The sequence below is a fragment of the Zonotrichia leucophrys genome, chromosome 19, assembly GCF_028769735.1.
Source record: "Zonotrichia leucophrys gambelii isolate GWCS_2022_RI chromosome 19, RI_Zleu_2.0, whole genome shotgun sequence".
Lineage (NCBI taxonomy): Eukaryota > Metazoa > Chordata > Aves > Passeriformes > Passerellidae > Zonotrichia > Zonotrichia leucophrys.
In genome coordinates this window covers 5,143,059-5,156,440 of record NC_088188.1, presented here as the reverse complement: position 1 = coordinate 5,156,440, position 13,382 = coordinate 5,143,059, and the positions used below count along the sequence as shown (strand labels likewise).

Genomic DNA, 13,382 nt, shown 5'->3' with positions numbered 1-13,382 from the left:
AAAAATAGAAGACAGAACAATCCAACACATCCCTTTTATTAATTTAGAAAACATGGAAGAAAAGCAATAGGGAAAGTTTTAGCATTAAAAAAGGGATCCAGATTAAAAATCTATAGAACTTGTCTAGCAACATAAACTGATTTCTTTGGGTTAGAGATGACCCCATACAAAACCCCAAATGCAGAACACTCACAGTGCAGGAGAGTCTGGCTACAGACCACTTTTCTACTTCAGGTTAAACTCTTCCCCTAGATTCATGTATCCCACTGCTACCAGCTTCAAGATAAGTAGAATACGTAGCCTTCACAGTAATATTTCCCTTAAATGGTAATAGTTATGTTTTAGCTTTCAGACAGAAAAAACACTCTGGGCCATTTCAGAAAGAACTCTAGGGTCATAGAGACTTATGGCTGACTCTTTAGAGCAAACTTAGAGCAGACTGCACAGCAGTTATACAAGCAATTAAGAAAAAATCTCTTATTTGGCATTTCTCTATCATTTTCTCTCAGGCCTGTGACGTGAAGGCCATGCCCCGCTAAGCAGATGTAACGTACGCCAATGGGTTCTGCTTGGCTGAGATGAAAGATTTTCATGCTCCTGAATAAAAAGCAATGAACAGTGTTTCCAGCTGTCCCTGGAAGGCCTCATCCTCTTCCCATCACAAAACTTGGCTCTTCAGCATCATCTTCCTTCTCTTCCTCCTCCTTGCTATCCTCTTCTTCGTCATCCTCGCTGCTGCCTTGCTCTTGGGATTGCCCAGGTTCTACAAACACAAACAGGATGAATGGATGGATGAGCTGCTCCCACCTGGCTTCCTTGTCAAGCATTTCACAGCAAAACACTCTCAGGTGCTCAGCAAATGTGGATTAGGTCAGGCTAATTAGCACACAGGGTAACATATTCCCCTGTGTCTCCCTTGTTAAGCATCTCACAACTAAGCAGTCCCAGATACTCAGGGAACACAAATCAGGTTCTATTAATTCTACCAAGTGATGAGGAGCTCAGAATATCAAATTCTCCCTTGGGGAATTCCCTTATCTCCAGTACCAAGTCCACCATTAAACAGCTCCACCTCCTCTGGAACATTATTTCTTTCTAACAGAGGCAGTCAAACACAGAGGTGATGATTATTTCATTCCCAATCTCACCTCTTCAGGCTGGGATGAACTTTGAAGGATCCCACACAGCACTGGGAAGCCACAGTGTATTCCTACAACCTATCCAAGTTCACAGGAACTCCACGAGGTGCCATAAACTTTTACAGACTGTTTGCTATACTGTCAGTACAGGAACTCATGAAGATATGCCTAAGGTTAATAAGGGTCACAGAACACTTGTGAAGTCTGCTAAAAAAACAGGACACATCTACTAGAAATTAAATAGCCGATAACAAAAATGAGGAATGGCATAAAGGCCATTTTCCTGCTCTCTCCTGCTCCTGAAGCCCAGTCACACTCTGTGTCCTGACCAGTTCATGCAGGATTTAGGATCAGTGGTCTGATGCCACCGCGTGGTGAAGTGCTGAACTTTGAGCGTTTACTGGGAGTTTGCTCATCAACAGCTGACCTCATTCAGTGCCAACCCTTATTCTTTATGTTTTTACTATAACAAAGATGAAACATGGCAAGTCAGAGGTTTAATTTACTCATTCAAAAAGGAAGACAAATGTTTGCCTGCTATATCCAACAAATACATTTTAATCAATTTGGAAAAACTCTCAGATCACAACCCAGGGCACACAAAACTAAAAAAAGCTGTTCTCAGTTGACTAAAAAGGGCTAAGAGAGAACTCCTCTCCCCCTTGATATTATTATTTTACATATAGAACTCTTTTACACAGACTCTAAATAGTTAAGAACTATTACAAAGACCAGGGAGTTTGGATTCTCTCTTTCAGGAACTTGTGCCAAACAAAACCACTCCTGGCCCACAACGGGTACAGGGCAATCCCACACCTCAGTGCCAGTCCCTGATCCAGCTCTCCTCTCTCCCAGCCACTCCCTAAGGGATGGGTATTCTGTTTGTTCACTCAAAATGAACAAATGTTGACTCATACTTAAATTCTCCTCCCAGTTACAATTCATAAACGAGTAGCTTAAAAAAATAAAATAAAATAACAAGACCAAAACAAAACACCCAAAAAATTCACTCGGCTACATTCACTTGCTGTCACAAGTAAAATTAACCTAACAATTTGTCCTCCCATGTTTACATGAGAGGCTGGCAGTGGTTCAGCTGAAACAGATCCAATTCTGAAAAGCAAAGCACAAATAAGGTAGAACTGTCAGGCAAGCCACTGTTCCAGCAGAATTACCAGAAACTGCTGTAACTTTAACATTAACCATTTGTGTGCTAATTCACAAGGGACAACTGTTTAAAAGAGTAAGCCAAAATATACTCACTGAAAAGTAGCAACAAGTATGCAAAAGTTTGAGCAGTTACACTGACATTGCTGAACATTAATGTTGCAGAAGAACAGAAGCAGTTAGGTTTTTCACCTTTATTTCTATGAAATAAAATAGTCCTGTGGAACAGATAGTACTAAGGTGGCTCAATTTCTTACACACAAAATTATAACTTTGCTGCCCAAGTTCTGCGTTTTTTCCACCTGTTTTCCCATACACATTCAAAATATACTTTAAAAAAGCACAGCCTTGAACAATCCTGCCTTTCTGAACCTCAGGTGAGGCTCTGAATCTGCAGTTCATCAGAATAGCTGGGGCAAAATATCCACAAACTCAGATTCCAGAGTTTGCTGTCCAAAATTCCCCCTAATAAATGGAAAATATTCACAAACAGCCAAGTTATTTGTAAGATTAAATCTCAACATAGATGGCTTTCAAAGAGGATTTTGAAACATCAGCTAAAATAACAAGCTTAAGGCTCAGGCTTTAATCCATGTATTGAGAATGCTTGGGATGGGGGGTGGAACAAAACCTTCTAAGCTTCAGTGAGGGAACAGAACCAAGTCCTGAGAAAAGTAAACTAAATTTCACTGACCTTTTTCCTGCTTCTTTTGTTCAAGTTTATTTTTCTTAGCTTGCAGTTTCTTCTCTTTTAACTTCTGGCTATAAAGCAAAGAGAAAAGACTCTCTGGCAAATCCAATGTTGTAAAGCTTCTGCACACTCATGCACTGATAAAGGACATATTACAGACATCCTGGAAAAGCTGATTTCAGAAGAGAAGTTCAATTTAAATTTGGCCTCAATTGAAAATTCAGCAAGAGCAAATTTAGCATGTGATCAAGAGAAACTTTTCTATGTTGTTTTCAGATTAATGGATTTTTTAAAGCCTTTCATGACTCCACTGCAACCAGAACTATGATACACAAGAATCTCCAAGAACACAGATGGAACAAGAATGAAACTGCCCCCACATTTTATCTACCTAGGCTAATAAACACAAAAAGAAAATGGTGTTAAAACCCAGACTGCAGAAACTGAACACTGGGGGAAAAAAACACCAGTAATACATACTTCAATTGAAGAAAATCAAAATAGTGCAGTATGCTCTGACCTTCCTCTTTGGCTGTGCTTTCTCAGGATGTCAGGCCCTAGCAGTAGCACTGGGGGTAAGAAGGAATTTCAATTCATACAACCCAGCTCTCTTTGCCCAGAAAAGGCAACCTGGGAACTTAATGTCAGATACAGGCAGAGCATCCTGACATTCACATGCTCCTCTCTCAGCAACATAACTGAATTCTCTTTAAACAGAGAGCCAGGAACTGAACCTGTTGGGTGAGGACAGAGAAGGGTGCTGAGGGAAATTAGAGGGGCTCCTGCAGGGCAAAGTCACACCATTAGAGCATGGCAGGGGGACATGGAGGTGTTGGTGTTTAGGCAGCATCTGCTGTTGGAACAGTTGTTCTCCCTCTCAGCCAGGGAAGAGGCAGCAGGCCAGATCTGACTTGCTGGCCATCTGTTGGACCACATTAAATTAAACTAAGATGGCAACAGTGTTTGTGTTGTGCACTTTAGTGTTAACATGGCAGTGAGCCACTTTGCACAGGCCTTTCCACAGCAACTCAGCCACAGCATGCAAAACAGCAAGGGAGAGGCTGCTCAGAGTCAGACCCTGGCAAAGAGCAGAGGCACGATTCCCTGCTTTTTCTGAAACCTAACCTGGACACAGAGAGTGGGATTTCAATTCTTGTGTCACTGCACTACAAAGGTCAGTCTATTTCTTGAGAGCATCAATCTTGTAAGTGTTTCATTTTGTCTAAAATTTAAGGGAAATGTGAATTTAATATTTTTTTAGTATTTCCACCTAACTTATTAGACTTGGCCTGCCAGACATTTCAAAGGGGTAGGCAGAAGCAGCCTACCCATGAAGCAGCACCCAGTTTTGCACTGAAAATGCTTGGTACCAAATTATTCAGACACAAACTCAAGTCAGATATAGACACAAACCTTTCCTGACACTGTTTAAACAAATATGCAGCAAGGCATGTTGCAGTCAAGACCACAGTGTCAGCAAAAGCAGCTCAACCAGTCCAAAGTTATCCTGCAAGCAATGGCACGGAAAAGAAACCACCCCAGCAAAGCCTGTCAGGTTTACAGCTACCTTTGGAAACCAAACATTGACACTGACAAATTTAATTTCCACAGCCAGACTTCCCAGCTGATAGATGCAGACACAGAATGACAGTGTTTATCCAGAGCATGCAGCTACAGATGAGGCACAGGGAGTGAGGGTTTCCATGTCAAGCCTCCTGGGAAAGATCTGCCCTTACCGCTTCCTTCTGCGTTTTGCTGTTTGCTCTTCTGCAATCATCTTATTCCTCTCCAGTTTCTTCTGGAATTCCTCATCTAGTCTTTGCTGTAATTGATCACATGTCATACTTTGGTCACAATCTAAATTAAAATACTTATTTTAAAAGTCATGTCCTTTTAGGGAGAAGTCTTTTAGCAAAATACAGAAGGGAGCTCTGCCAGATTTTGCCTGGCTTCTTTATACAAAGCCACGTTCCTAGGGATGGCTCCTGTACAGACAGCATTTTTAACCTGCAACCTGAGCCAAACATTGGAACCTTCTGAGGGAGGAATCCTCACCAGAGCAGATGAGGGAGGCTGGGCTTCTGCCCTAATTAACGTTTCAGTAAAAACAAATGAATAATTGGAGACACAAACATTAACATACGGACTCATCTCGGCCAAGAGAGAGTATATCAATAGTGTTTTCTAAAACAGGGGGCATTCTACTCAATCAGGACTTAAAAGAAACATCTGAACTCTGTGCACAGGCACTCACTTTGTTTCTATCTGTGCAAGGCAGTGTTATTAAGGATTTCTAGCTTTTAAAGCATTTTCAAGTCAGCCTGAGAACACACACATTCCCATGAGGCCTTACAGCGTGCCAGGACCCCAGGGAACACAGGAGATGGAGCACGTCTGACACAAAGCACCAAATGTTTCAGTACTGACACAGACACCACAGATCACACACTCCTACAGACTCCTCTGACAAGGGAATTATTTGTACATGACTTTCAAAGAAAACACAGATTTGCAAAGAACAACAAATAGCTGAGGGGAGGGGGGAGTTATAAAGGGCTGTGCTGACCTTCTCAGCCATGGCATCCATGAAATCTTGCCTCTGGTACTCTCGCCGACGGAGGTGCCGGTACACGTGGAACTCCCCGCTGCCAGCCCCGGCACTGGAACCTGCAACAAGGAGAGCTCAGTCTGCAGGAAAGGAGGTAAATAAATGTTCACAAATCACTGCAGCTGTGTGAGAAATGGTGTCTAGTGCAATACAGCACAGCTGGACACTGAGGGATGGGACACAGGAATGGGCACTGTCAGATGAAAATCTACCAACAGCACACGGAGTGTGTCACCATTTTAAACTCAGCCCACAAGCAAAAGCAGAGTGAGCTGCAAACCCACACACTTATGGGTCACTGCAGGTCCTACAATTACCCCCCTGGAGAGCCCACCCTGCACATCAAGGCAGGCAAAGAACTGGAGATGAAATGCACTCCACAGTCTCTTACAGGCAGAGGTGAGCTACAATACCCTGCTGATGCTGCTTCCCACTAATTTTCAGCACTTCTCAACATAAAATAAAGGCCAACAGAAAGGTGGTAAAAGGTGATCTTGTACTTTCCCATGCAAGACACATCCACTGACAGTTTTCAACTGTTTCTTCATAAATTAAACTCCTACAGCTCTCTCAGCTTGCATGCTGAAGCTTTGCAGGAGCTTTAAGCATCGTGCTCCACTCTCTTCCCCCATCTCCCGAGCCCTTTCTCAAGGGAAAGCACAGGAATACAAACCTCAAAGAAAACACCCAATTAAAACCCAGCAGCTGGGACTGCAACAGGGGTGCTCTTGATACCAACAGAGTCCCAGCATGTCAGGTACTCCCAGAAAAACAAGACAATTCACTCAAGCACACAGCAGAACTATTTGAAAAAGCCATGGGAGAATTACTATAAGCAGATTTTATTCAGAAGCATATAAAAACTTGAGTCCAAGATCAATTATTCTGTAATAAGAACAGGTCAACCTCTAGAAAGGATGGAGGTCTCAAAGGAAGACAGAACTTCTACATGCAGGCAGTTTATACCACAGCAGCTCCATTTAATCCCTGCAGGCAGAAGTAAAGTGTACACAGAGCACTTGGGTCAGGTCCTGGCACAGCTGCCAGCTCCCTACCTGAGCACACACATTCACACCTGCTGCATGTGCCTGCTCCTCACAGCCTGAGATTCAGGCTCAAAGCAGTCCAAAGAAGGACTTCACACTGCCAATCTTCCAGAGCACTCTCAGATCCATGGAGAGGACAGATTTACTCATCATCATTTACTTGTCATCACCAGAGCAGCAGCTTATTGCACTGCAGGCAGCCCACGTGCTGCAGTGCCACGGGCTTTGTTCTCTCTGCATTCTGACAGCCAGCAAAAAAGTGGAATCAGAGAACCGAATAAAACTTGAAAAATCAACTCTCAAAGCACATTTCACACCTCTTTTCTCCAGCAAAATGAGCAGCAGAAAACCACCTCTGTCCTTCCCTGCTAAACCTTTTTTTAAGTTAATTTTAAGGCTGATACCAGAGTTATCTGAAGAATAGAATCTTTACCCATGACATCTCTAACGAACTCCGGGGGAGGTCGAGGTGCCCATTCATTCAGTTTTTCAGGAATTGGTACAGTCTTTTCCTGCAAGAACAAACCAAGCAGCCATCAGTATCTTCCAGGAGCAAAGTCTGCAATTTTAACACTTTGTTGAAAGGCGGGATACATCTGACAACAGCCTCTTCCACCAACTGACAGATCTCAGAAGGAGCACAGCTGCAGCAATTTCTTCATGCACAGGGATCAGGAGCAGGCAGAAGAGGAGAATCAGAAGGGATCATCTCTGTCCCTCACATTCAGGCCTGCAGGTCAACAAACCCCAGGAGGATTAGGAGTGTCTGTGCCTCTTTTCAGCACGGGAGCTAGAAGGAACCATGTCAGCACCTCCAAGCACTCACAGGAACTGGTGTAATGCCACTACCAGCAGTCTGGGAAATGATGAAAGGTGTCTGAGCACCTTCCATGCCAGAGCTAGAGGACAGGGAGAGCAGGGGAGGGAGAACACATGGTGCAAGGTCAGAGGAAGAACGTGCTGCAGGGAAGTCTCAGCCTGCTCCAGCACACACAGAGCAGGGGGTGAGAGCCTCCTCCTGGCAAAAAGCTCCTCAGGAAAGGATCAAATCACCCAGTTAGAGGACCAGGGTCATGCTCCCACACATTAAAAGCAGTGGATAGAGGAAAGACTAGCGGGCAGAGCACCGAGGGGCCCCTGTGTTCCCAGAGAAGCATGTTTCTCCTCACAGCATCCCACAAAAGACGGGTCTTTCTCCCTTCACAGCAATACAGAGTGTGGGGGGGTCGGTCCCGCTCCCCTTGGGGACCCGGCAAGGAGCAAGGGGGCGTGTGTCAATCCCGTCATGGAACCGGGAAAGAAAAGGGGGGGTTGGCTGGTCCCTCTCTCCTCACAGACCCCCGGGAGGAGGTGGCGGTTCCTCTTCCCTCACGGACACGGAGAGGAGAGGGGGGAGGCTGGTCCCACTCCCGCTCACGGACCCCGCAGGAAGGGAAAGGGGGTGTGAGTCCCTGTTCTCTCACAGAGCCAGAGCTGGGGGTCCCGGCGTCCTTCTCCTCTCACAGACACCGAAAGGGTCTCAGTGTCCCTCTCACCTCACAGACACCTAGGGCGGCGGGTTCGGTGTCCCTCTGCCCTCACAGACCCAGGAGGTGGTTGGGGTGAGGGTCTCTGTGTCCCTCTACCCCTCACAGACACCGAGAGGACCTCGGAGTCCCTCTCACCTCACAGACACTGAGGGTGGGGGGCTCGGTGTCCCTCTGCCCTCACAGACCCAGGGGGTGGTTGGGGTGGGGGTCTCGGTGTCTCTCTCCCCTCACGGACCCCGCGGGGATCTCGGCGTCCCTTTCCTCTCCCGCCGCCCCGGGCCGTGCCCCGGCGGGTGCCCTCACCGGGTTCCTCATGAGGCGCTCGAGGCGGAGGCGCTGCTCCTCGGCCGCGCTCCTGGGGATGACGAGCGGCTGCGGCTCCTTGCGGGGCCGGGGCGGCCGCGGGGCCGAGGGCGCCGCCATGTTCCGGCCCTGGCCGCGCCCCGCCCCCCGTGACGTCACGGCGCGCGACGCGGGCGGCCCCGTCATGGCGGGTGCGGTGAGGGCCGGGTAGGGGTGGTGTTCTGTGAGGGACCCCCGTGTGAGGGAGCCACGGAATTGGGTCCGTGAGGGGACAGGGACACCGAGGAAACACCTCTGGGGTCATAGAACCCAACTTCTGCCCTGTCACCACCCTGTCAATCAGAGCACTGAGTGCTAAAAGTCGTTTCTGAGCACCTTCAGGGACAATGAGTTCACCACCTCACTAGGAAGCCCGTGCCAATATCTAATCACCATTTCTGTGAATAAATTCCCCCTCCTAATGTCCATACCCTGCAGCCTGGACGGAGGCTGAAGGCAGAGTCACCAAGCTGTATAGTTGGAAGGGCCCTCTGTAGATTACCCAGCTCAAAGCCCCTGGCAAGGCAGGGGACACAAGAATGTGTCCAGGTGGGTTTGAAATGTCTCCAGACAGGGACACTCCACCGCCTTCCTGAGCAGCTTGTCCGAGTGCTCTGCCACCCTCAATGGGATTCTTTGAAGGCACAGAGTCACATAACGATGGTTCAGGTTGGAAAGGACCATTGGGGTCACCCTGTCTGCCCCCCTGGTCCAGCGCGGTCCCCTGCGTGTGGCACTCAGATCTGTGTCCAGGGGGCTTTTGGGGACACCCCACACCCTGTCTGCGCAGCCTGTGCCAGTGCTTGGTCACCCACACAGTGAAGAAGTTCTGCTTCATAGAATCACAGGATGGTTTGGGTTAGGAGGGATCTTAAAGACCTTCCTATTCCAACCCCCTGATGTGGGCAGGGATGCCACCCACTAGACCAGGCTGCTCAGAGCTCTGTCCTACCTGGCCATGGATATTTCCAGGGATGCAGCAGTGAAAGATTTTCTGGGCTATCTGTGCCGGAGCGACACCACCTTCACAGCAAAGAATTTAGTCCTAATATCTCATCTAAACCCACCCTTTCAGTTTGAAGCAGGTCCCCCATTTGTCACTACAAATTTGTGTTCAAAGTCCTTCTGCATCTTTCTGTCCATTTGGGTACTGAAAGGCCACAATTAGATCACCCTGAAGCTTTCTCCTTTCCAGGCTGAACAATCCCAGTTCTCTCAGCCTTTCCTTGTAGGATAGGTGCTCCACCCTGCCAATCATCTGGTGTGTCTTCTTTGGGCTCACTCCAACACTCCCCTGTTTCATTTTTGGGTGGAACTGCCTGTGCTCCATCCTCTCATGCCATGGCCCAGCACCACTGAGGAGGGTCTGGCTCCAGCCTCCCTCACACACCCAAAAACTCACACACAGCTTGTTCCCTGTGTCCCAGCTGAGGCTGTGCATCCTGCCCAAGCTGTGTGTGCTGAGCTCTGCTGTCCCCTGTCCCCTCACACACCTCCTCAGGGCTGCAGGCTGTCCCCAGCAGGCCGCATTAGCGAGGCAGCTCCGGCATCTGCCGCACTCCATCCAGGGTGAAAATTCACTGTGTGTTTTCCACTGGCGCCCTCAGCCCTGCCAAATCCCTTCCCCGTGAGGGTGTAAGCGATACAGCACTTCCTGGTGCCCCCGTGGCAGGCTGCCTGCGCCATCTGTTCGTGTCACTTTGGTCATTAACCAGCGTGGCCCGTGGTCTTTGTGTGCTGACAGTGATGAACGGCAGCACTGCTCCCCACAGCACCGTGTGGGCAGGTAGCAGGGGGGGAGATGCTGTGCTGTTTGTGAGAGGAATAGAGGATTTGTCTTTACAAACCAGCTGTGGGTCTGCTGGTAGATAAAACTAGCTCTGGGAGATAAAAGGAACAATGGGAAGGATTCCATTCCAAAAAGATGTTTGCTTTTACAAATAAACTTTAGGTTTGCTGATAAATGAAATTAGACATTGAAAGATGAAAGAAACAATGGGGAAGAAAAAGCCCTAAATTCCATAAGAATTAAAAATTAAAAGGGAGGGTTATACATTAGAGGGAAATCTTTGGGAAATCTTTGGTATCAGGTGTTTTGGGAAATCTGAACCTCTCAAGTACCTCAGCCAATGGGGAAAGAGAGAAGGGAAATGTGGCTGGGAAATTGGGATAAAAAGGAGGCTGCATCCTCCAAAAATCTGAGACCACAGGGGAATGCCCCATGGCCTCTCCCTTTATTCAAATAAAGTAAAAGGACTCCTCTGTCCCTTTTTAGACATAAACCTCTGATGTTTATGGATTAATTTTCCTAACATTTGCATCCATATTCACACCTGGGGTTTGCAGGAACAGCGCTTGGATGAGCTGAGGGCTGCTACACCCAAATCCACACTTGCCTGATGGAGCTGGAGGGAGCCATGGTGGGGAAGAGGAGCCAGAGCTGGCTGCAGCACAGGCCTCCACTGCAAGCCAAATTTCATTCCAAGTCGCTGTGGCCCTACAGAAATGGCATGGCATGTGCTGGGGCTGTGTGTGCGTCACAGAATGAGCCAGTAAAGGTCAGCTGCAATGGAAGAGGGGCACAAGCCTTTGTGCAGTTTATGGAGATAAGCCAGAGCTGGGAAGTTGGGCTCTGGGTTTCAGACAGTTTCGTGCTGTGCATGTGGAGAGGGTGACAGAAAGGGGAACAGAGAGGTTGGGAATGGCTCCTTCTGAGATTTATAGTTCATTTGTATGGCCTGAATTTATTAAGCCTCCATTCTCTTCCCCTTTCTGTGGAGAAAATCGGAGCTGATCCTCAGGTTCAGCCCTGTGTTTACAAAAGACTTTTCAACCTCCGCTGAGGTTGCTATGGAAATCACACTAGTTTGTGTCTCGTGTTTTTCTTACCAACCTGATTTGTAAAAGAATGGTGTGAATTTAGTGCTGGCTGAGTTCCCAGCTGGCCGCTGGTCCTGGAAGGCATCCTTGCAGTCTCAGCCCTGGCTGGAGCAATGCAAACAGCTTCCTCCACGCTGTCTGCCAGCTCCCCAGCTCCTGTGCCTGCGGCTCTCCCAGCCTTGGGTCGTCTTCAGCACACCAGGACAGAAACCATCCATGCCAGGCCGGACTCAGCCCTGCCAGGGAGACCCCAGAGGCCACAGCAGGTCCCCTGTCCCCTCTCTGTCACCACATTCTGTTTTACAAAGCAGAATTGCTGCAAACCAATTGAGTTTCCTCTGCTGAGTCCTAACCACATCTAATCCCTAACGTTTCACCCTGTTTCTTCCTCACAGCCACTTCTGCAAACACCCATCTTCCCACAGCAGGGCTGTGAATGATGAGCTGCCAGCACTTGGCCCTCCCGTGCCAGTCCCCATGGGAGGAAGGCAGAATGGCAGCCTGAGGACTGCAGGGAGCAGCTGGACTCACTTGCCCAGAACGTGGCTTGTTCCAACCACAGCTCACAGCCCCAGGAAACAAACAGACACCTGCCTGTCATCAGGCAGAGCCCCTGCAAACTGTGGGGCAACAGACCTGGGAACATCTCACTCTCAAACTACAGGGTGTTGGTGCAGACTCTTGATGTATTCTGCATTATTTACTTTTAAAAAATCTGGGGAGGGGGGCAAGACAGTTACTTAGGTGATACAAAAATAGAAAGTATTTCATCAAAACACAAAGCCCACAAAATCAGAGTGCTGGGCTGGAATCTGGGCAGGACTGGGCTTACTGGGGTCAGTGGATTTGCATTAGAACAGGGCAGTGTTTTCATAGGTCAGTGCTAACAAAACTCATCTCCCTGCTCTTTATCCAAGAAGCTCATTTGTGTTTCTGAGGAGTTCTCTTAGCAAAGGGATCCTTCTGGAAGCACTGCAGTCCTTTGCTGAGACAGAACCTGCACGTCAGGCAGGAGCAGCCGTGGAGCTCCAACACCCACATGAAACGTGGGCAGCTGCTCTGCTCAAATCCCTTTGCATTTTTGTCCTGTTCCTGGTGTGTGCCAGGGCACAGCTCAGCACCAGCATCCCTGCAGCCCAGTCCAGCATCCCTGCAGCCCATTGCAGCATCCCTGCAGCCCATTGCAGCATCCCTGCAGCCCCTTCCAGCATCCCTGCAGCCATTGCAGCATCCCTGCAGCCCCTTCCAGCATCCCTGCAGCCCATTGCAGCATCCCTGCAGCCCAGTCCAGCATCCCTGCAGCCCCTTCCAGCATCCCTGCAGCCCATTGCAGCATCCCTGCAGCCATTGCAGCATCCCTGCAGCCCATTCCAGCATCCCTGCAGCCCATTGCAGCATCCCTGCAGCCATTGCAGCATCCCTGCAGCCATTGCAGCATCCCTGCAGCCCAGTCCTTCTCCAGCCCTGGGCAGAGGGCACTGCTGGCACGGAATCCAGCCCACACTCTGCTGAGGCTGCTTTCCCCTTGTTTCACCATCAAATCTCTGCATTCGATGCTGTTTTGTCCTGCCCCTGCCCTTCCAGCCACCCTGTGAAAGGAAAGGGATGTTTTCCAGCCAGACCGATGCTGTAATTAGTCAATTTGCTAATAAGCTGAGGTGTGAATGGCTTTGTGTGAGGCAGGAGGAGCAGCTGTCCCCAGGCACAGCCCTCAGTGTCACCTCCCCAGCTGCCCAGCTCCTGATGGATGAGCTCTCCGGGAGCCGTGAAAAGGCTCTGGTGACTTTTGGGGAGGGAATGTTTTTGTGAATGGATCACGACACAAGCATGGCCTGATTACCGAGCTGAGCAGCTCCCTCCACCCCCCCAAAAGCCATGTGTTAGCTGCGTCTGTCACTGCTTAGCTGTCACAGTACAGTCTGGGACAATGCTCCAGTTTTCCCAGGGGATTCTCAGCAGAAAAGAGCACACTAGGAAGAC

At 48.6% G+C, this 13,382-nt stretch overlaps 1 protein-coding gene across 1 annotated transcript; it reads right to left on the bottom strand.

Moving 5' to 3' along the window:
• Nucleotides 1-20: 20 nt before the first annotated feature.
• PRKRIP1 (PRKR interacting protein 1) lies at nt 21-8,626 on the bottom strand. The gene is made up of 6 exons (XM_064729114.1): nt 8,484-8,626; nt 7,085-7,163; nt 5,564-5,664; nt 4,734-4,819; nt 3,001-3,068; nt 21-763 (listed from the first exon to the last, which is right to left on the bottom strand). Exons 1-6 carry the CDS (start codon nt 8,601-8,603, stop codon nt 645-647), a joined length of 573 nt encoding a protein of 190 aa, XP_064585184.1. The 5' UTR covers nt 8,604-8,626; the 3' UTR covers nt 21-644.
• Between the last annotated feature and the right edge of the window lie 4,756 nt (nt 8,627-13,382).